This window comes from Leucoraja erinacea, chromosome 9, assembly GCF_028641065.1.
Source record: "Leucoraja erinacea ecotype New England chromosome 9, Leri_hhj_1, whole genome shotgun sequence".
NCBI classification, from domain to species: Eukaryota; Metazoa; Chordata; class Chondrichthyes; order Rajiformes; family Rajidae; genus Leucoraja; species Leucoraja erinaceus.
Window position 1 is genome coordinate 39381576 of NC_073385.1, and position 24790 is coordinate 39406365.

At 42.4% G+C, this 24790-nt stretch overlaps 1 protein-coding gene across 7 annotated transcripts in view; it reads left to right on the top strand.

Moving 5' to 3' along the window:
* mark3a (MAP/microtubule affinity-regulating kinase 3a) overlaps positions 1–24790 on the top strand; it is a 100322-nt gene that overhangs the window by 2530 nt on the left and 73002 nt on the right. For all 7 annotated transcript variants that reach the window (XM_055640595.1, XM_055640594.1, XM_055640592.1 and 4 more), the window contains exons 2-3: positions 6783–6977; positions 8236–8289. In XM_055640595.1, coding sequence (XP_055496570.1) covers positions 6783–6977; positions 8236–8289 — 249 coding nt within the window. The remainder of the gene's footprint in view (positions 1–6782; positions 6978–8235; positions 8290–24790) is intronic.

Consider the following 24790-nt stretch of genomic DNA (forward strand, 5'->3'; position numbering starts at 1 on the left):
CTATAAGGCCATCTTGGATGGATGGTATTAGACATGAACTTGGAAAAGTTGATTGGAAGGGGTTGTTTGCAGAAAAACTGACGTCCGGAAAATGGGATGCTTTTAAAAGTGGGATAGTGAGAGAACATGGTATGTACATTCCTGTCAGATTGATAGGCAAAGGAAGGTAAGAGGACAAACTGTGTATGATGAGCGAAATTGAGATTATGTCAAGGAAAAAAAGGAGGCATCGCTTAGCTTTTGGCAGCTGGGATCAAGCATATCCCTGGAGGATCCCTAGAGGAGTATGGGGAATTGAGGAGCATACTTAAGAAGGAAATAAGGAGGACAAAGAGAGATAGCTCCAGCAGATAAGAATCCAAAGAGATTTTAAAAGCATACTTCTGCATGCTTTTAATATGGTTATGTATTTTTGGTTTATTATTAGTCACGTGTACCGAGAGACGGTAAAAAGCTTTGTTTTACATGCTATGCAAACAGATCACTTATACCATTCATGAATACAATTAACTCGAACTTAAGTGCAATAGATAGAGCAAAGGGGAAGATACAGAGTGCAGAATACAGTTCTCATTATTGCGGAGCATTAGTTCCATAGACAAAGTTCAATGCTCACATTGGGGTAGAGGTGAATCGGAGAGTATTCTAGCTTATGGAATTCAGAAACCTCATAACAGGAGAATAAGCTTTTCCAAGATCTGGTGGTGCATGCTTTCAAGCTTCTGTTCCTTCTGCCGGACGTGAGCAGGAAGAGAAGGATGACCAAGGTGGGACCTTTGATAATGGTGGCTACTTTTCCGAGGCAGTGTGAACTGTCGATGGAGTCAATAGTAGGAAGTCTGCTTTGTGACGTGTTAGGCTTAATCTACAAATTTCTGCAATTTCTTGCAGTTTGGACAGAGCTGTTCCAAAACCAAACATGGAAGGCTGCTCAAGAAGATTAGATCACATGAGATCCAGGAAGAGCTAGTTAAAGCTGAGTCTCATGTTGCGAGTTGACACAAGAGGTACCCCGAGTGAAAGACTCGTGGTTGTGTACGAGATTGCAAGTGTATGATCAAGAGTTTAACCGAGTTCCCACGGGTATGACAAGTTTGCCGTTTACTTGTCATTTTCTGTGATGTTCCAAGTTCGTCTCCCGAGTTACTCTTTAGTCAATCCTGATTGAAGGATTGTTTTAATAAACAACAGTGTTATGTTTTAATAAGCAACAGTGTTAAAGAAGACCTCTCCATCCTATGGCTTTGTTTTAAAGATAGAATTCAGCGCGGCCACATCTATTGATGTGACCTACAAAGGGAAAATGCGCACCATCCAGTGCCAGAGCAGTTATACTTATGATTTGTTTGAAACACACAGGTTTGATATGTTTTAATTGAATTTACTGCCATGTCTACACACTGCGGGGAGATGGGAGATTAAATCTTTGAATGTGGACGGATGTGCACATCAGATTGTTGTGAGACGGAGCTCAGGGTTCACCTCCTGAGCTGCTTTGGTGCCCAGGCGTGAGTTGAGGTGGAGAGAGGTTGGGGGGGGGGGGCGTCATTAGTTTGTCTGAGGTGACAAGGCTCGTGGGTTAGGCTGGGATCATTCTCTGCGGGATGATCTTAGTGCGGGAGACAAGTGTAGGAGAGGTGTAATGACACTTTGGAAGTGATTGCCCACTAGTCTCAAAAGCCGCTGTGTCTCCCTGTCCCTGGGATAGCAGGGGGGCGATCAAACAGCACAATACCACCCTCCCCCTCCACGCCAACACAAAGGGCAACGATCCCAAGGCTTTAGCGTCAGGAACAGTGGGCCTGGGGGTCAGTGTCCCGTTGGTCCTGACGTCTCCGGCCACCCCCCTGGACAGGAACTGAGACTGGGAATTGTACCGCCCTTGCCCCCTCCCTCTGCAACTGCAAACAACCCCACTCTCCTGCTCACCAAACCCACCAATCCCCCCCCTTCCCTCCCAACTCCAGTCCCGTCCCGTCCCGACCCCCTGGGAAACTGAAGGGAGCGACTGCCCCGGAGCGACTGGCACTGACCTGCTGGCATTGCCGACGTGAAGACAGTGCAAAGCCCCCGTGCCTGGTGCAATGGGCGGGGAGCAGGTGAGGGGAGGGAAGGGGTCACACACATGGCCGGGAAGCAGAGGGGTGTTGGTGCGGGTGGTGACAGATAGGGCCAACAATGAGTGGAGAAAGACAGAAATGCCGACGTGCAAAGGAGACCTACAACAGTGCATGATCTCTCTCGTGTTATGGTAGGTGTTTGTCGCTGGGAAACTGAAGGGAGCGACAATCAACTGCTGCCTGCCCGCTGAGTTAAAGAGTTCCCACGGTAAACTCACGATACACTAAGGTAAACGCACGGGCCACCACGTTCTTACAACGAGTTAAAATGTTTCAATTCTTAGCCACAAGAATAAAATTGACTCGTGGAAAATTTTAAACATGTTTGATTTTTTGCAAGAGTTGACAAGTTTCAAGAGTACCTGCCATTAGCGCCACGAGTCTCTAAGTTGCGTCCACGAGTTCCGAACGTTAATTGTATGTTATTACCACAAGTTTTAACTCGTGGAACCTCTTGTGTCAACTCGCAACGTGAGACTCAGCTATAAACTGGATATAGAATTGCCTTCATGGTAGGAAGCAGAAGGTGGTGGTGGAAGGTTGACTACACTTCTTCCCACCCTGCTTCCTGTAAGGACTCCATCCCCTACTCCCAATTCCTTCGTCTACGCCGCATCTGCTCCCAGGATGAGGTGTTCCACACCAGGGCATCGAAAATGACCTAATTCTTCAGGGAACAGGGGTTTCCCTCCCCTACTATAGATGAGGCTCTAACCATGGTCTCTTCAATACCCCGTAACCACTGCTCTCTCTCCCCATCCCCCCACTCGTAACAAGGGCAGAGTTCCCCTAGTCCTCACCTTTCACCCCACTAGCTGTCACATACAACAAATAGTCCTCCGTCATTTTCGCCACCTCCAACGTGACCCCACCACTCGCCACATCTTCCCATCTTCCCCCCCCCCGTCTACTTTCCGCAAAGACCGCTCCCTCAACTCCCTGGTCAATTCTTCCCTTCCCTCCCACACCACCCCCTCCCCAGGCACTTTCCCGAGCAACCGCACTTGTCGCTGTACCTCCCCCCTCGACTCCATTCAAGGACCCGAGCAGTCGTTCCAGGTGTGACAGAGGATCACCTGCATCTCTTCCAACCTCATCTATTGCATCCGCTGCTCTAGATGTCAGCTGATCTACATTGGTGAGACCAAGCGTAGGCTTGTCGATCGTTTCTCCGAGCACCTCCGCTCGATCCGCATTAACCAACCTGATCTCCCGGTGGCTCAGCACTTCAACTCCCCCTCCCATTCCGAATCCATCCTTTCTGTCCTGGGCCTCCTCTATGGCCCCATCTCAACTCTTCCTCAGCCCTCAGGCTCCTCCTCATCCTTTCTCCTTTCTTCCCCCCCCTCCCACCACATCAGTCTGAAGAAGGGTTTCGGCCCGAAACGTTGCCTATTTCCTTTGCTCCATAGATGCTGCTGCACCCGCTGAGTTTCTCCAGCACTTTTGTCTACCGCATGATTACTAAGTGTGGATGACACTAAAATAAATGGTATGGAAGACATTGAAGATGGTTATCAAAAAATACAGTGGGATCTTGATCAAGTGGGCTGAGGAGTGGATAATGGAGCTTAATGCAGATAAGTTGTTGCATGTTGGGACGACGGACCAGGGCTGGACCCTCAAAGTGAATGTTAGGGCCCGGGCAGTGTTGTAGAGCACAATGATCTGACAGTACAAGTACATAGTTCTCGGAAAGTGACATGGCTGGTGGATAGGTAGTGAAGGAGGCTTTTGGCACACTCCCCTTCATCGGTTAATGAATTGAGATAGAGGTTGGGACGTTATGTTACAGTCGTACTAGACAATGGCCAGGGTGTATTTGGACTGTTGTATTCAGATTTGGTCATCATGAAATAGGAAATATGCTATTAAACTTGAAATGAAGATTTGCAGAGAAGATTTATGGGGATGTTGCCAGGACTTGAGGGCCTGAGCTGTAGGGAGAGGTCGGCCAGGCTTGTACTTTATTCCTTAGAGTACAAATGCTGAGCAGTAATCTTATAAAAGTGTATAATATCATGAGGGGAATAGATAGCCTTTTCCCCAAGGTAGGGAAATCAAGAGATGAAACATTTAATAAAAACCTGAGGGGCAACCTTTTCACACAGAAGATAGTGGATATCCTTAATAAGCTTCCAGAGGTAGCAGATACAATAACATTTTCAAAGACAGGTACATGGATGGGATGAGTTTGGAGGGATATTGACCTAAAGCAGGCAAATGCAACCACTTAAATAGGCCATCATGGTTGGCTTGGTTGAGTTGGCTGATGGACCTATTTTCAATATGACTCTGTGACTCTGAGTCTATCACACATACATCAGGAAGTACAAACAATAGTCAAACTTATCTAGATCTCAGTGAATTGTTGATAATTTTATTGCTTCATCATAAAGCCAATTCATCTTCAAACATTTAAGGACTTGGATGGAAATTGTGGAAAACAGGTTCTACTGTTCTGATATCATCAGAGTACCTACTAATGGTTATGTTAATATGGATTGAGGGAAGTGAGTTCTTTTCTGCAAATTTGAAAGAAACACTGGTAAGATTCAGTGGATCAGGCAGCATCTGTAGTGGGATAACAGAGTTCAAACCTCTGAATGAGAGATGTAGTCAGTGACTGAACTAAAATTACATGCCTGTACTGGTGGTAATAGAGATAATTTGAGTTGATATATTGGTTTGAATAATTTAAATTGATAAATTAACATTAAAGTATCTTGTGTAACATGGGAAATATATGTTTTGTAAGGACTAAAGTATGCTTATGTTCTATTGAGACATGTGAGGATTTGTGAACATAATGCCTATTTTTCCTCAGAGCACATGATGATACCTTCTCTTCCCTCAGCCCCCCCCCCCCCCCCCCCTCCCGCATCCTCAGAGATACCTATATTTTTCTAATATGGTCCTCTTAAGCATCCCTGGTTTAAAGCATTCCAAATTTGGCAGTTATTCTTCCAACTACCAAGAACCAAAACTGAAATTCCATCCTTTTGCAAAATACAAAGTACTGGAGTAACTCAGCAGGTCAGGCAGCATCTGTGGAGGTAATGGCTAGGTGGCATTTTGGATCGAGACCCTTCTTTACTTTTTGCCAATAAGATGCTTTTTAAAACCTTACGAACAAGCTTTTGCCCAAATTTCAACTTGTATGGGTTGGAGGCAATTTATTTGGTTTGTCATGTTAAACACTTTGTTGTTTGAATGCAAGTTATTATGTAAGTGCAGAGATGTTATGAACTGCTCCGAGTGGAGCAGGAACATTGAGCATAACTTTGAGATGTCGGGTTGCGATAATATGAATGGTGTGGTAGTAGGCAGAGCTTATAATAATAATAAAGCACTACATTGTTTAGTAAGTAAAGTAACCAATCTACAATCAGGAGCACATAGAAACCCAGTGTAAAACCCTGTGTACATGACTGAAGGATGCATCTCCTCACAAGCTACTATTTCAGTGTGTCAGCAACCACCTGTCCTATCTGGGAAAGAGTTTGTAGTCCCCAAACTGGCCACATTAGCCATCTCCCAACGCACAAAATTAGTTTGGAAGTGAGTCACCCTCGATGACAAGAGCTTTTTAAAAATGTATGTCTTTGTATAGTCACTTATTATATCCTTTGGACACCCAAAGGAATTCCAGCCAAGGAAATACTTGTGAAACATGACGACTATTGTAGTAAAGGAGTTAATCACATATGACCGTCTATTTCAGCGATATCAGGTGAGTGATAAATACTGCCCCAGGCACCACAAGAACTTCCTGTAATTTTTAAGATTACAAAATATACTTAGTCTTAAAGTTTTTTCTCATCAAACAAGTCCTATGTAAATAAATCACAGTTGTAATTAGTTCAAAATCACTAGCTACGTGACATTTTATACTTCCTGAGATGTTACGGTTACCTATTGTACTGCCCTTCACTGATTATTAGAACGCTAAAACACAAAGCTTCCTCCCTCTTAACTCTTTCAATTTAAGACCTACCGAGTTCCATTAAAAAATAAACCAGTTGGTGTTTTGGGTTCTTGATGAAGGGCTTCGATCCTGAAATATTAACCGGTTTCTTTTCCCATAGATGCCATTTGACTGGCTGAGTTCTTCCAGTAATTCTATCATTGTTTTATTCCTCTTCTACTGTACATGGTTGCTGTTTGAGCTATCGGAATTCAAAGTTTTTTTTTCTCATAAGACTTTGCCGTACCAATTTCTCATTAAAGACAATGAGTGCATGTCTTTAAATACTGTCTTAAGACTCTTCGAAGATTATTCAGTATTTACTTCCTGATTTTGACTTGAGAAAATGTTTAGTTATCTCCCTTGAAATTAGGTTAGTCACAAAAATGTTAGCTCTAACTACACCATAGAAATACATGATTCTGTTGCCAATTAATTACATTTTATTATAACATTGCAGTTAAGTTTTTGAAAGTCAGAAAAGTCTCATACCTGGCAAATAACATAAAATGTTGATTGACTATATTGCAGTTATTTAAATTTTATCTTTGCCAGAAGAGTACAGAAGCTTGACTTTAGACATGGTCATTGTTTATTTCATTTTTAATTCCATAAACTACATGAAATAAATGTCATGATAATTTGATTTGAAACTGCTAAAGATATTAAACTAATATCTGTGTATTCCATTTCAGCACACTTCTCATATGGACGGCCGTTCAGAGGTTTCTTCTCGGTCCGCTCGCACTGGGGGAGCACGAGGTCGCAATTCAATTACATCGTGTGCTGATGAACAGCCACACATAGGAAACTATAGGCTTCTGAAAACTATAGGCAAAGGAAACTTTGCCAAGGTAAAGCTGGCTAGACACATCCTCACTGGAAGAGAGGTAACTTGATCTACAAATGTCTTTATTCTATAATTTGTTCACATTTTTAAATTGGATCAAAACCAAATGCTTTTGTAAACCTGTAATGATCTGAAGTCCACCAATAGAAAATATATGAGCTGCATAGGATAGCGTTTCCTATCAAAGAAGAAAACAAAAATGCAATTGCTGGAATTCTGTAATGGAAACAGAATACTGGAAATATCCAGCAGAGCAGGCATCATCGATGGACAGAGAAATAGGGTTAATGTTTCAGGTAAGTGACCTATGATCAGAACTGAGAAAATTTAGAAATTAAACACGATTTAAGTTCCAGAGAAGAAATATGGTGAAGAGGAATGCCTGTGGTGAGGTGGAGTCAAAATGAGACGGAATAACATGGGTTTTTGCTCAGTGTTGCCCAAGAAAGAGCGATCACAATCACAATAGGTGCAGGAGTAAGCCATTCTGCCCTTCGAGCCAGCACCGCCATTCAATGTGATCATGGCTGATCATCCACAATCAGTACCCCGTTTCTACCTTCTCCCCATATCCCTTGACTCCGCTATCTTTAAGAGCTCTATCAAACTCTCTTGAAAGCATCCAGAGAACCAGCCTCCACCGCCCTCTGAGGCAGAGAATTCCACATACTCACAACTCTGTGTGAAAAAGTATTTCCTCATCTCCATTCTAAATGGATTACCACTTATTCTTAAATTGTGGCTCCTGGTTTTGGACTCCCCCAACATCGGGAACATGTTTCCTGCCGCTAGCTTGTCCAAACCCTTAATAATCTTATATGTTTCAATAAGATACCCTCTCATCAGTCTAAATACCAGAGTATACAAGCCCAGCCACTCCATTCTATCAACATATAACAGTCCCGCCATCCCGGGAATTAACCTTGTGAACCTACAATAGCAAGAATATCCTTCCTCAAATTTGGAGACAAATTTGTACTTGATTTGCACAAACTGAAATTGAGATGAGAAAACATTTTTTACACAGATACTGATGAATTTCTGGAATTCTCTGCCACAGAATGTAGTTGAGGCCAGTTTATTGGCTATATTTAAGAGGGTTAGATGTGGCCCTTGTGGCTAAAGAAGAGAAAGCAGGTACAAAATACTGAGTTGGATGATCAACCATGATCATATTGAATGGCGTTGCAGGCTCGAAGGGCCGAATGACCAACTCCTGCACCTATTTTCTATGTTTCTATGAATAATTCCCTTATATGAAAGAGCCTTTTAATCATTCTTGAATTTCCCTCCTCTAGGTTGCAATAAAAATTATTGACAAAACGCAGCTCAACCCTACAAGTTTGCAAAAGGTAAGGACATTTAGTAATTTTGGAAATACTTGTTTGCTTAAATTCCCTTTGAGATTTGTATTAGTTTGATTTTTTTTTTTTAATGTGATTTGATGCAAGATGTGAATATAATTTGGTTCAGTGTCTGAATTTAGCTGGATTTCAAAATATGAATGTATACAGGGTTGCTTGAAATTAGCACCTGAAAACAGTACAATAACACAGTAAATATGTTGCATCTTAGCTTGCTTTTGGTATAAAACAATTTAGAACATGATGCATTCAGAGGGAAAGGAAAGTGGCTTGACTGTTGGAATGTATTTGATTTATTACCATTAGCCCAGCGGAGAAACCTGAAACAACCATTGAACGTGCTTACACCATTAAGACAAACTTGAAGTTAAAAAGTCTTTGCCATTTCCAGTAATTAGAGTGTTCAGGAATGAAAACATCTGTCAAAATGTTCATATTTTTGTTGTTTTTTTGCAAATGCTTCGTATTTTGTTTTGAACTTTTATATATTCATGTGTTACATTTTTCAAAACAATTTACGATTTAAAATTAAACCAAGCGATATGTCAGCTTGGAATAATTTAAACAGCATCCCATTCTGTTGATAATCATTTCATTTTTATCCAATTTCCTTCTGAAAATTATCATTTAATCTAGTTTCACCATCCTTTCAGGTGGTATATTTCAAATCATTTAATAGCAGATAAATTTGTACCTTTGGTAATCATTCTTTCTGGCACTGGAGATGGTTTCTAACTTATTCTAATTTGTTCAAGATTTTGAATATCTCTATCAAATCTCCTCTTATGCTTCTGTTCAAATACGAACAACAAAAAATGGATAATCACTCCTTTTTTCTTTCTCCACAGACGTGGCTTTAACTTGGGTCTCTAAATGCTGATTTGATCATTTGGCCTATACTATCATAGATATTACCATTGCTTTTTCCACTTTCTTCTTTTCTGCAACTTAAATCATGCTGGTTTTCTTATTTTCTCACTTTCTGATGAAGGATCCTTGACCTGCAATTTCACGTTTCTCTCTCCGCTGATACAATTAGACATGCTGAATGCTACCGGTGCTGTCTTTTCAAGTATATGAAAGATCATTATTTTTAGTTTTTTCTGTGTCACAAGCTAATGAATACAAACATATAATGCATGACAGATAGAGTGATACAGGTTCCTGGACCATCATAATCAGTTATTGGATGAGAGGGGCTTGTGCAAACAGTATAGGGTTGAGCATTCAATCTAATTTGTTGGAGGGAGAGTACCAGTACATTACAGCAAAACAGGTCAAGGTACATAGAAAACGGAGAAAAACTTCCAATATTAGTGTTCATTTCTAGGGTTCACTGAGGAAGGAATAGTGCTGGAGTTTGATCTTGGGATTAAAGTAGGGAGTGGCCATAATATATAATATTTCTATTTGCAGTGCGAGAACAATGGCCATAATAGAATAGTCAATGTCGTCAAATGTCCAAAGAGAAATCAAAAGCAAAATACCCAGAAGAGAGCCATTTCATTTTATTTTTGAGTAAGAACCTAGCACAGCATGTCATACAATAAAAAATGGCCAGGAGTACAGGAAAGGCTTTCCTTCAGATACTTTAGATACTAACCAAGCACATTCATATCAGGAGAAAAAAAGGGATTCAAAACTTGAACTCCAATATGAGTAAGAAAATTGAGGCTAAAATAAAATAAAATACAAAAGATGGTTTATGGTACAAATCAAAGTCATAATCAAGCCATTTAGTGCAAGTAACAATGATCTGAGCAAATAAGAAAACAAAGGGAACATATGATGAAAGCCCTATATTCCATTCCAAATCGAGATTGCCAGGATTTGTGAAATAGGCTTGTATTACTGAAAAGTTGAGGTCAAATGTCTTAGATTATCTTAAATTGCTGAGAGAAGTTAACTGGAGATGGCATAATTTTTCAATGCTGCTTGTATATGATAGTGGTTTCAGAGGTCTGGAGGATATCAAATGTTAGATCCTTATTCAGAAAAGGAGGAATCAATCTGGTATCCACAGGCTGGCCAGTCTTATTCTAGTGGTGGAAAAACCAGAATTTTCGGATCACCGAACTCACCTTCCCCCCCCCCAGTAGCATCATTTGAATTCCTCGCCTTCAAAACCCTTTCCTCCATGACAGTCATCCTCATTTACCGGCCACCTAAATCAAACCCCTCCTTCCTATCTGACTTCACTGAACTCCTCACACTTGCCTCATCCCTCTCCCCACGTCTGCTGCTACTTGGTGACTTAAATATTCACATGGACTCCACCACCTGCAAGCTCGCATCTGAATTCGCCTTTTTACTTGATAACTTCTCTTTCACTCAGCACGTCACCTTTCCCACCCATGACAAAGGTCACATCCTTGACCTAGTCTGCTCCACAAATCAACCGGTACTCGACCTCCATCCATGCCTCTTCCCCCTCTCTGATCATAAGCTTATACGGTTCATCATCCCTTCTCCGACACCTCTCTCCCGCTTCCTCCGAGAAATCACCTTCCGTAATCTAAAATCCATTGATCCCCACCATCTCTCTGACCTGCTCTCCACCACTCTCCCCCTGGACTCAACCCATATCTCACCTGATGATCTCACAAACCATCTCAACTCTACTTTGTCTACCTCCCTTAACACTATGGCCCCCCTCAAAACAAGAACCGTAACTTTCAACACATCTTCACCCTGGTACACACCTGCACTTCGTAAACTGAAACAGACTGGTCGCTGACTTGAACGACTCACAAAGAAATCATCTCTCACAGTCCACCTTGAAGCTTACAAACTCCACCTCACTGACTACAAAGATGCCCTCATTGCCACAAAATCTGCCGACCTCTCCTCCATAATCACCAATCCCTGCCTAAACCACAGAACCCTCTTCTCCACAGTGGGCAACCTCCTCAAGCCTCGAGCCAACACTCTCCCTACCTCTACTCCGGATCTCTGCAACTCATTCCTCCACTTTTTCGCTGATAAAATCTGCACCATCTATCGATGTTTATCCCCTGTACCCGACTCCCCAGCATCTACTGCACCACCTACCAAGGCCCCTCCTTTCAACATCTCCACTGACCTCCTTACTCCTCCTCCACACTGCTTCCTCGCCCAGTTTGACCTGGTCACCCCTATTGAAATTTCCAAACTCATCAGCTCTTCCAAACCCACTACCTGCTCCCTCGACCGTCTCCCCACTCCCCTGCTGAAGTCCTTCCTCCCCGTTCTCTGCCCCTACCTCACTAATCTCTTCAACTCCTCATTGTCCCAAGGAATTGTCCCCTCCGCTTTAAAAACTGCTGCTGTCACACCAATCTTAAAGAAACCTGGTCTTGATCCCTCCTCTCTCATTAACTATCGCCCAATCTCAAACCTCCCCTTTCAAAAACCCTGGAGCGTATCACACAGAGAGTGGTGAATCTCTGGAACTCTCTGCCACAGAGGGTAGTTTGAGGCCAGTTCATTGGCTATATTTAAGAGGGAGTTAGATGTGGCCCTTGTGGCTAAGGGGATCAGGGGGTATGGAGAGAAGGCAGGTACGGGATACTGAGTTGGATGATCAGCCATGATCATATTGAATGGCGGTGCAGGCTCGAAGGGCCGAATGGCCTACTCCTGCACCTAATTTCTATGTTTCTATGTATCGTTGCGTCGCAACTCCATTCCCACCTCCTTGCGTATAACCTACTTGAACCCCTCCAATCTGGCTTTCGCCCCCTCCATAGCACAGAAACTGCTCTCCTCAAAGCCCTCAACAACCTCCTCACCTCTGCTGACACTGGTTCCCTCAACATCATCATCCTCCTCAACCTGAGCGCAGCCTTCGATACAGTGAACCATAACATCCTGCTCACCAGACTCAAAGACCTCGGCATTGAAAGCTCTGCACTCAGCTGGCTCCGTTCCTACCTTTCCAACAGATTCCACTTGATCTCTCTCCACAACCACACCTCTGCTACAGCCACAGTCACTCAAGGCATTCCCCAAGGCTCCGTACTCGGCCCCCTCCTCTTCATCATCTACATCCTCCCCCTTGGTCAGATACTCCGCCACTTCAACCTGGACTTCTACTGTTACGCCGATGACACCCAGATCTACCTCGGCACCAAATCCCCCCACAACCCCCTCCTCTCCCCTATCAACTCCTGTTTGTCAGCTATAAAAACCTGGATGCAACATAACTTCCTCAAACTCAACAGCGATAAGACAGAATTCCTCCTCATAGGCTCCAAAGCCACACTCAGCAAAATCAATAACCCCACTCTCACCATCGACGGCACCACTGTCTCCCCATCTCCCAAGGCCCGCAACCTTAGCGTGATCTTTGATTCCACCCTCTCCTTTGAGCCTCACATCCGCCATGTCATTAAAACCTCCTTCTTTCATCTCCGCAACATCGCCAAACTCAGACCCTCTCTCACACCGCCCGCTGCTGAAAGACTCATCCATGCCTTCATCTCCTCCCGACTGGACTATTGCAACTCACTTCTCCTTGGCATCAGCTCCACCTACATCAACCGACTCCAACTGGTCCAGAACGTAGCCGCCCGACTCATCACCCACACCAAATCCTGGCATCACATCACTCCAGTCCTCAAACAATTTCACTGGCTTCCCATCTCCCACCGGATCACCTACAAAATCCTGATCCTCACCTACAAAGCCCTCCACCATCTGGTCCCCCCATATCTCACTGACCTCCTCTCCCCCTACCATCCCTCACGGTCCCTCTCAGATCCACATCAGCCGGTCTCCTCTCCATCCACAAGTCCAACCTCCGCAGTTTTGGGGACAGAGCCTTCTCCAGGGCAGCTCCCAGGCTCTGGAACTCCCTCCCCCAACTGATCCGCAATTCCATGTCCCTCACCATCTTCCGGTCCCGCCTCTAGACCCATCTCTTCACCTCTGCCTATCCTTAGCCCCACGTCCCCCTCCCTTTTCATCTGTGCATCTCATATTGTGTTTTGAATTGAATTCTGTCTTTACTTTGTACTAGTCATGGCTCTACTATTTATTTCATTCCCCTTACATGTTTCTCCTCTACCTGCTAAATTTTTGTACGGTGTCCTTGAGACTCTTGAAAGGCGCCCATAAATAAAATTTATTATTATTATTATTAAAAACTACCAGGACTTTGTCAAGAACAAAACTTACTCTTGCTTGGTTAATGAGAGACATCCAGCAAAACCTGCGTCTGATGAACCTGATTAGGATCTTTAATGTGATGGAGTGGGTAATTGGAATGTTGTATACTTTCAACCTTTTAATAAACTCACTTGACAGTTGTATCAGACCCTTAAATACATGTCATCTTATATTCAAATGCTGTGCTGTATGTGTAATAAACAAGGTAAACTAATTCTCGGATGAAGTGCACGTGCAAATTTACCATTTCCCCCCCCCCCCCCCCCCCCCCCCCAACCATACGAGGTATTGTGCTTAACTTTAGAGTTGTGTCAATGGGATGTAATTTCAGCACATTTCACCTCATGGTTCTTTCCCATCAAGGGAACTATATCCTGGCCTTAGAATGTGCTATGTTGGGAACATGCTTGGGATAAGGTTATTGTTGTGGAGTTGGAAAGCCCATGAAATCCCAGTAAAATTAGGATGCATTTTAGAAAAATCCTGGAAAACCTGAAGAAGATTCTTTCCATCAAATATGGTGTTTGCTGTGAATTGGATGATAGTAGTTCATCTGTGGTGGAATTATTCTACAAAGTCAGGTTGCATGTTTTTCTGGAAAGTTGACCAAATAGTGTGCTAACCATGTGATTTTTACAAATGGTGGTGGGGTTATTGCTGGGTCTTGTGTGATTGACAAGCTGTAGTCAGACATCCCAAAATCCAATAATTCATCACGAGCAGGCAGAAAAGGGTAATGGAGGAAAATCACGTTCTCCAATACTCCCACCTCCCCACCACAACTGTCCCGACATTCCTGTACATACAGTAATTTAAGAATAAAAGGGATAAGAATTGGAGTAGGCCACATGGATATGACCTTTCAATAAGATCATGACTGATCTGATGTTTTGCTTCATTTTCCGGCCTATTCCCCATAACGTAGACTCATCTATTGTCCTCTTTTGTTCTTGACTCAACATCCGTAACTCATTAAAGGTTTGATCCTGACATTGGATGATGTCTGTGTGGAGTTTGCATGTTCTCTCTGTGACTGCATGGGATTCCTCTGGGTGCTCAAGATTCCATAAGCTGTGTGGGTTTGTAGGTTAACTAGCCTCTGGAAAATTGCTCCTAATGTGTAAGGAAGGATGAGCAAGTGGGATGACAGATTTAGTTTGAACAGGTAATTGATGGTTGGTGTTGACTCAGTGAGCCAAAGGGCCTGTTTCCATGCTGTATCTTTAAAATAAAACATGCAGCATGGGCAGATTATTGAAACGAGGAGCCCATGCAGAGATAATTTCATAGTTTGGAAGGGGAAATAAATAAAATGATACTGATTTAAAGAGGTTTAAAAAGGGAGAAGTACTTGGATTGAAAATTCGCTGATCTTAGAAGTTCTTATAGATTAAGAAAGTATTTGAGAAAATATATGGAATGCTTGGTATCATAAATTAAAACATTGACCACAGAAGTAAATTCAAAGTTTGCAAATCTCTGGTTCTGTTTCTGCTGCGCAATTATAGGCAGCTTTACTAATGGACACTATAAATTGATTTTAATCTGGGCATCCTAAATTAAAAAGGATATTTAGGTCGGGGAAAATACAAAGGTTTACCAGATTGATAAACAATGAAGAGAACATTTTGGTTTGAAAAACAAGATGTTTTCTCCATGTCGAATGTATGTCACGGGTCATAGATTTAAAATAATTGGCATCGTTCTGGAGGGAAAATTGTCTTCACACAGTTCTTTCAGATATTAATTGAAAAGATGGTGAATCAGATTTGTAGGAGCTTCCAAAGGACAGTTGAACATGCATGTAAAGAGAACAAATTTGTGGTGTTACTAAGTAAAGCTGCTACGTAGGAGTAAATTGATCAGCTCTTTCAAAAAGCTGGGATATGCAGCACTCCCTTCACCCTTTCCTGTGCTGCAAGATCCAATGATTCTATGGTTTGATAATTCTCACTGCCTAGAAATTGGATTTTCGGTAGCAAATACACAAATGTTTAAATGTATCAAATTATTAAACTTGTATGTAAACTGCGCTGTTACTCATGGTAACTAATATTTTATGGTAGCATAGACAACCCCTGCGTTACGAGGTGGAGGTATTACATAACAAGAAAATGGTCTGTATTGCAATTTCCAGTAATGCAAAGACACATCATCTGTGCATGCATTAACAAAGACTATAAAAACCTGGATGCAACATAACTTCCTCAAACTCAACAGCGATAAAACAGAATTCCTCCTCATAGGCTCCAAACCACACTCAGCTAAAATAAATAACCCCACTCTCACCATCGACGGCACCACTGTCTCCCCATCTCCCCAGGCCCGCAACCTTGGCGTGATCTTTGATTCCACCCTCTCCCTTGAGCCTCACATCTGCCATGTCATTAAAACCTCCTTCTTTCACCTCTGCAACATTGCCAAAATCAGACCCTCTCTCACACTGCCCGCTGCTGAAAGACTCATCCATGCCTTCATCTCCTCCCGACTGGACTACTGCAACTCACTTCTCCTTGGCATCAGCTCCACCTACATCAACCAACTCCAACTGGTCCAGAACGCAGCCGCCCGACTCATCACCCACACCAAATCCTGGCATCATATCACTCCAGTCCTCAAACAACTTCACTGGCTTCCCATCTCCCACCGGATCACCTACAAAATCCTGGTCCTCGCCTACAAAGCCCTCCACCATCTGGCCCCCCCATATCTCACTGACCTCCTCTCCCCCTACCAACCCTCACGGTCCCCCTCAGATCCACATCAGCCGGTCTCCACTCCATCCACAAGTCCAACCTCTGCAGTTTTGGGGACAGAGCCTTCTCCAGGGCAGCTCCCAGTCTCTGGAACTCCCTCCCCCAACTGATCCGCAATTCTGTGTCCCTCACCATCTTCCAGTCCCGCCTCAAGACCCATCTCTTCACCTCTGCCTATCCTTAGCCCCACGTCCCCCTCCCTTTTCATCTGTGCTTGAATTGCCTCATATTGGGTTTTGAATTGAATTCTGTCTTTAATTTGTGTACTAGTCATGTCTCTACTATTTATTTCATTCCCGTTACATGTTTTTCCTCTACTTGCTAAATTTTTGTAAGGTGTCCTTGAGACTCTTGAAAGGCGCCCATAAATAAAATTCATTATTATTATTATTATTATTAAAGACCTGTTGAAAAAAATTGCTTATTTAACATTTTTTCACAAATTCTGTAAGAGCAAATTATATTCTGCATCTCAAATTTTTGGGTAGTAATTTGTGAATTCCTTAAAGAGAAATTACTGTTACTGAACGGCTGTAAAACAATATTTGTCTATATGTAATTTGACTAATAATCCAGGGTGCCTGGGCTAATGATCCAGTGTTTAAATCACTTAACACTAAGGAATTTAAATTTAGTTAATTTATTGAATTATACTTTGGATGAAACTGACAGAAGAAACTCTTTTGTCAATAAAATGATCCATGTACTTTACAACAAATTCATTCTGAGCTCATGAGTAATGCCAAGGAAATTTTCAGTCACATAACAAAAAATGTCATATTATTAACATGTCATTTTTGGCTGAAGTTTATTTTAAAGAGTAAACCATTAATTACAAAGAAATCATTCATGGATTGAGAGGATGAATTAAAACTTGGATTGTCTTTTCTAAGGGTCGGGTGCTGAGGGGTGAATTGGCACGTATATAAAATTATGAGAGCATATATAGGGTAGACAGTCTGTTCAAGAAGGAACTGCAGATGCTGGAAGATCGAAGGTACACAAAAATGCTGGAGAAACTCAACGAGTGCAGCAGCATCAATGGACCGAAGGAAATATGTGACGTTTCGGGCCGAAACCCTTCTTCAGACTGGTGGGGGGGAGAAGGAAGGGAAAAAGGGAGGAGGAGGAGCCCGAGGGCGGGGAGATGGGAGGAGACAGCTCAAGGGTTAAGGAAGGGGAGGAGACAGCAAGGGCTAGCAAAATTGGGAGAATTCAATGTTCATGCCATCCGGACGCAAGCTACCCAGGCGGAATATGAGGTGCTGTTCCTCCAATTTCCGGTGTTGCTCACTCTGGCAATGGAGGAGACCCAGGACAGAGAGGTCGGATTGGGAATGGGATGGGGAGTTGAAGTGCTGAGCCACTGGGAGTTCAGGTAGGTTATTGCGGACTAGGGTAGATAGTCTGCCTTTTGTCCAGGATGAAAATATTGGGTTCTAGTGGGAATAGTTTTCAGATGAGAGGGGGACGTTTAAAAGAAGATTTCCAAGGCAAGATATTTTTCTATATGGAATGCCTGGAATGCATTGCCTGGGGAGGTGGCAGAATCAGTTATGATAGCAATTTTTAAGAGGCATTTAGACACTTCACCATACTGAAAATATGGGGATATCCTCTGTGTGCAGGCAGATGGGATTAGACAATGTTCCGATTGAATTAGCCAGTGGCATGCCCAGTATGCCAGGCTATATGTTAATGCTGGAGTAACATTTGTAAAGATATAATCAAACCATTATGCTACTGCAGATAAAATAAAAATGTAGGTAGTCATTCTTTGAAGAAGAGTAAGCAATTTCGCTGCCTCATCCACTTCTACAAAAGAATCTTGAATTTATGGACATTATAGCCTCCTCTCTCTTTCGTTTATTCAGTTTTATGGGCCTGAATCAATTAACAATTATTTTATTTTGTTCCTTAGTCCAACTGCATCAATCTTGTGCATTGAGCAACAGGACAAAGATAGATATACTGCCTTTGGGACATTAGTCAGCTTTGAAAATTCCTTTCACTGGATTAATCTTACATGGGTTGGTTTTCTTAGTGGTTATACTGAAGTTGTATAACTAGACATTTATTGTAAAGGCTTTTCCATCCTCATAACTCGTAGCCAATCTTTTGTGCCCAGCGGGAGATGAAGACAGCTGCAGTGCAGCCGATTGACAAGAAACTGACTGCAGTGGGGAGAGTGGTACGTGCAGATTAAGGATAAAGGGGAAGTCTTAGGACCGAGATGAGTAAATCATTTTTTACACAGAGAGTGGTGAATCTGTGGAATTCTCTGCCACAGAAGGTAGTTGAGGCCAGTTAATTGGCTATATTTAAGAGAGAGTTAGATGTGGCCCTTGTGGCTAAAGGGATCAGGGGGTATGGAGAGAAGGCTGGTACAGGATACTGAGTTGGATGATCAGCCATGATCATATTGAATGGCGGTGCAGGCTCGAAGGGCCGAATGGCCTACTCCTGCACCTATTTTCTATGTTTCTAGATCACCCTTTCAAAATATAAACTACTGAATAATTGCAAACAATGTCACCCTGCAATTTGCAAACTTCTTCCCACCCTGCTTCCTGTAAGGACTCCATCCCCTACTCACAATTCCTCCGTCTACGCTGCATCTGCTCCCAGGATGAGGTGTTCCACACCAAGGCATCGGAGATGTCCTCATTCTTTAGGGAACAGGGGTTCCCATCTTCTACCATAGATGAGGCTCTCACCAGGGTCTCTTCTATACCCCGTGACTCTGCTCTCTCTCCCCATCCCCCCCATTCGTAACAAGGGCAGAGTCCCCCTTGTCCTCACCTTCCACCCTACCAGTCGTCACGTACAACAAATAATCTGCCGTCATTTTTGCCACCTCCAACGTGACCTCACCACTTGCCACATCTTCCCATCTCCTCCCCTGTCTGCTTTCCTCAGAGACCGCTCCCTCCATAACTCCCTGGTCAATTCGTCCCTTCCCACCCGTACTATCCCCTCTCCAGGCGCTTTCCCTTGCAACCGCAAGAAATAATAATAATAATACATTTTATTTGTATAGCGCTTTTCAAGGACTCAAAGTCGCTTTACATGGTGAGTCAAGAACAAAACAAAATAGAGCAGTAAGACAGAGATGCAAAGGGGAGGGGGACATGGGATAAGGGTATGCAGAGGTGAAGAGATGGGCCTTGAGGCGGGACTGGAAGATGGTGAGGGACTCAGAAGTTCGGATCAATTGTGGGAGGGAGTTCCAGAGCCTGGGAGCTGACCTGGAGAAGGCTCTGTCTCCAAAAGTGAAGAGATGCTACACTTGTTGCTTTACCTCCCCGCTTGACTCCATTCAAGGACCCAAGCAGTCCTTCCAGGTGTGGCAGAGGTTCACCTGCACCTCCTCCAACCTCATCTATTGCATCCGCTGCTCTAGATGTCAGCTGCTCTACATCGGTGAGACCAAGCGTAGGCTTGCCGATCGCTTCGCCGAACACCTCCCCTTGGTTCGCAATAACCAACCTGATCTCCTGATGGCTCAGCACTTCAACTCCCCCTCTCATTCCGAATCCGATCTTTCTGTCCTGAGCCTCCTCCATGGCCAGAGTAAGGACCACCGTAAATTGGAGGAGCAACACCTCATATTTCGCTTGGGCAGTTTACACCCCAGCGGCATGAACATTGACTTCTCTAATTTCAGGTAGTCCTTACTATCTCCTCCCCTTCTCAATTCTCCCTCAGCCCTCTGGCTCCACCTCTTCCTTTCTTCTTCCCCCCCTGCCCCCACCTCACATCAGTCTGACGAAGGGTTTTGACCCGAAACTATACCTATTTCCGTCGCTCCATAGATGCTGCCTCACTCGCTGAGTTTCTCTAGCATTTTGTCTACCTCAGAAAAATACGTTTGCTTGGCAAATGTCAGTACCATGCGTTTCTAGAAGTTTCAGGTATTTCGATGATCTCAAGCTTTGGACATTAGCTTCTAAATCTCATTGACAGTTAGTGACCTTGGTTTTAATGGTTTTGTATCTTGGCACACAGAATATTAGAACAGTGCAGCACAGTAACTGGTCCTTCGGCCCATAATGTCTGTGCCAAAAATGATGCCAAGACCAAATCTTAACTGCCTGCACTTAACCCATATCCATTCATTCCCTATATATCCATGTGCCCCTTCCAAAAGTCTCTTAAATGCCACTATCGTATATCAACCTCCACCATCTATTGCTTTTGTAAAAACCATGCAAAGCAGCCTAACAATTTTTCCTAATAAATTAAGTGAATATTAATTCTTAAACTTGTTCATCAGTGGAGATTCTGAATCTTAGAAAGGTTTGACTGGCGTGGGCTGGAAGAGACAAATATTTTTCTCTTCCCCATATGTAATCATGGGGATTTCTAGTAAGATCAGGTTTCATTGCAGGACTCCCTGTGGAGTGAAAATATGCTGCGATTTGACACTCTGCAAGTCCTACATTTGCAGCAAGTTTTCATAAGTCTAGGATTCACTTACTAAGGAATAACCAAATGTTGGCATTTCTCCAGCCATACCATAGGCAGTGTGATTTGGCTCCATTGTTTCTTTGCCCGTATAAAACTTTCAGTAGCTGGTTCTATTGATTAGAAGAGTTAGTTTGCTCATGTTATTTTATCTTTTGCTGCGTTAACTTTGTTAAAACATTTCGTTCAGACCAAAAGGTCTGAATGACAAATAAAGGATCTAATCTAATCTAAAACTTGGTAAAAATAAATGTGCCAGTTTTGAATTGATTCAATCAGATGGATCAAGACTGGATTCTAATGAGATATAACAAACTGGTGGCTCTATATTGTATGCACAGACAGAGAAAAGCAAGATTTCATCTAATTGATGTATTAAACGTGTAAAGAAAATAACACCAATTTTTAGTGCAAATTCACATTTAGGCAGTATACTTATAATTTGATTTTAGTAAGACTGCTAATATAAAATGAACATAATCAAGCAAACAATGGACAGTTGAAAAAAAATTGATTAGTATTTCTATACAAAAAACTTTAATCCTACATTTGAAAGTGCCAGATTTAATTTTAATACTGACCAAAGCAGGTGCTTTGCTAACTTCTAAATGAGCAAGAATAAAATTTATGAAAATCCCTATAATCCTGCATTAAATTTTTTTAAGGTTTTTATTTTTGGAAGGAAATCAGTAGCTGCTGGTTTGATCTTCCAGCTTGGAGGAAGATTTGTTAATTCAGCAAAGACTGCGTTGAACCTCCAAAGTTGCACATAATTGAGAAACAATGAAAATTATTTCTCAATGCCACATCCTGTTGGATGTATTTGTGCATTGAAAAATAATGCTCATTAGTTGTTGAAAGTTACTTATGGGCCTGTCCCACTTAGGTGACTGCAGGAGACTGTGCAGTTGCCGCATGGCCGCCACATGTTCGTAGGTGGTTGCCGGGGAGTCGCCTTCATGGTCGTGAGGAGTTCCTGCATTCTGGGAACTGGTCGCGGCCTCATTGTGGCCGCCGTGAACATGTTGAAAAATGAGCGGCAACTAGAATGAAGCCGCCATGGAGAGTAGCGAGAATTCTCGTGCTGTAGGTGGGTCGCCCGGAGGTCCTAGTGTGTTTCCAGGAGGTCGAAGGTTATAGCTGGTTGCTTACCGGTGAATTTCATTGGCTCATTGCAAGAAAAGGGTAAGCAGTACTTTTCAGAACCAAGGATAACTGACCAGTAATGTTAAATGTCCGCCGAGCTTCACAGCTTCGAGATTTTCATTGTGGGGGGGTGGGATAGGGGGAGGGGGAGGAGTGGGGGAGCGGGGGGATAGAGGGATAGGAGGGGAGTGGAGGAGGTGCGGAGGGAGAGTGGGGGACTGGAATAAGGGGGAAGTGAGGAGTGGGGGAGCAGGGAGGGATGAGTGAGGGAGGGAGTGACTGAGGGTTGGGGAAGGAGAGGGAGGGAGAGAGTGGGGGAGGGGAGACGGAGAGGGGAAAGAAGAGGGAGGGTGAAGAGGAGGGGGAGGGAGTGCTTGGGAATGAGGGGGAATGGAGGAGGATAGAGGTAGGAAGAGGGATGGCGAGACGCAGTTGGGGGAATGGTGCCGTGACTCGTGTCACAGCGGGGATCTCTGGTGTCACAGCGGGAACCCCTCAGCCGAGCCTGTGCAGTTGGGGGCTATAGGTCAGTGGTGGAATATTGCCATGGGGGGACCGGGCCCAATGGGTCGGCACTTGGTCTAGTACCTTTTTAAAAGGAAAATAAAATAAAATATAAATTGCTCAAGAAAATAGACAATTAAATTAGATACTTATTTTTAATACAATTAAAGCTATCTAAAATCTGTATGTATTCTCCCTTATAACTTTAATTAGTAATATTGTTTTTAATTAATTCTCAGGGTGTGTTTTTTCTTTTGTCGATAGGAGTTATTCAGAATTGCTCTTTACAAGTTGTGAAGAGCCACCTTAATTTCTTTCCTGGTGGGTACAGAGGCTCCTTTTAACATTTCTAATTGCCTGATTGAATACTTTCCTCTTCTTTATATTCCCCAAAGGCCTTTTCTGATTTAATCCTCTGAAATCTTAACTGCGCTTCCTTTATCTTTTGACTAAATTTATAACCTATTTGGTCATCCAAGGTGCTCTTGCGTTGCAATCCACATCCCTCCTTACTGGAACATGTCAATCCTGAACTTTGATCAATTGTATTTTAGCTAAACAATGTTATACTTAAAAGAGAATGAAGGGAAAAATGCTTAGATAAAATTAGCGACAAAATTAGCAGTTTTGGCATTAATCATGAATGATGTAAGAATATTAATGTAACTGTCTTGCAGCTGTTGGGCAAAGCTGTTTGAAGTAATATTCCAATGTACTTAATAGATCCAAAGGTTCCATAAAATGTTTGAGGTAGAAGGCAGAGATTAGAGTAATCCTTTGAAATGGTACATGCTCATGTTGACTGTATGTTTAAAGGTTAAGAAGACATAACCTTTTTGGTATAATCAAAGATTATAGTTCATGCTTTTCAAATTAAAAAAGTTATTTTCTGTTTGAACTGATATATTGAATTAACTTTCTGTACTTAATGCATAACATTGGACATTTTTCTAGACTTTCCTTTTTGCATCTATTGTAATGTTTGGCCCACCTCATCTATGCCGTCCAAGTTGTTTAACCAAGCTGCTCCCACTTGCTATCACCTGGCCCCTATTCCTCCAAATCTTTCCTATCCATATATATGTGCAAGCAGCATGGAATGATGTCAACAATCCTGATTTTGGCAAATAATAAAATGTCCTAATTTTGTCCAACTAACAGCTGACAATTATCCCATTCCTTAGCTTGCATCTAAGTAAAATTTATTTCAAAACGCATTGATAGTTTACGATTATTTAAATGGTAAATGTAGCTTCAGAAGCGTTTTCATTTTGCATGTTAAAACCCACCTGAGACCCATGGGCGATTTTGCAATTTTACTGACGGATTTTTCACTTTTAAAACTTTTCATATAACAAATGAATAAAGATAAAAAAGTCAATAATGCCTTACTTTTGATGAAATGCAGCGAGCAAACGCGATAATTCCCAATATTTTGGAACTTTAAATCTCCACGACAAATGTCCGCTGATCACTTCCGCTGGATTTGCACCTTCAGCTCCCTCTTGAATTTACCTTAGTTTCTATCTTTTTTTTTGGACTGTAAATTTAGGTAGCTGTGCCTCACGGTCACCCCGACTGGCACAGTAAATTGCAGCTCAAAAACTGGCCATTTTTTGATGTTTTTAACGGGTGTGAAAGTGCGTGTTTTCCCATTCACTAACATGTACCAGAAGTATAGCATGTACTCCACTTCAAATTTTCGGTCACGTGGGTGCGGATCTACGCTCCAGTGACCCTTCGTGAAATCACCCTTTAGCATTTCTGTAAATATTTATAATATCTTTATTAAGAATTGCATATTGTTCATTTATTAGCATATATTGCAATAAGGGAGGAAACTGAGATCACAGCAAAAATGTTGCAGTTTTGTAATGGCATGCCTGCAGATTAGTTCTCCATTTCATGATTTTGATATGATTGAGATAGACTGAAGTCGAATATGATACAGAAAATGTTCTTGGTGGAGGAGCCCTGCACTGAAATGGCTTCTGTTGTGAATTTTACAGAGAATGTTTTCAAATTTTGTTTTACTGAGAGCCAGACAGCTATCAGTTAATTAATTGATGGGTTGGGTATTGTGGACTCGATACCCAAAACACCCAACTCTGACTCCTTGATTTCTTGTGTATCCAACTCCGTCCCTAGGTATAATAATTCTAAATCTGCTATGATGACATTGCACAAGATGGCATTTCATAAGAACCACATGAATCATCAGGCTACCTTTTAAACCCATGTCTTTAAAGTTTTGAGTCTAATGGTTGTAGCTATGCTATTGTGGCTTTTTTTTATTGTTTATTCATGAAAAAAACCCAATTCATTATGCTAAAAGAAAAAAAATTACAGAAAGGACTATGACAAAATTAAAATTCCATTGAATTAAATAAAAAATATAATAGCATTACTCCAAAATTTATTAAACTAAGGTCACAGGTAAGAGCTAAATTATGACAAAAAACATTCTC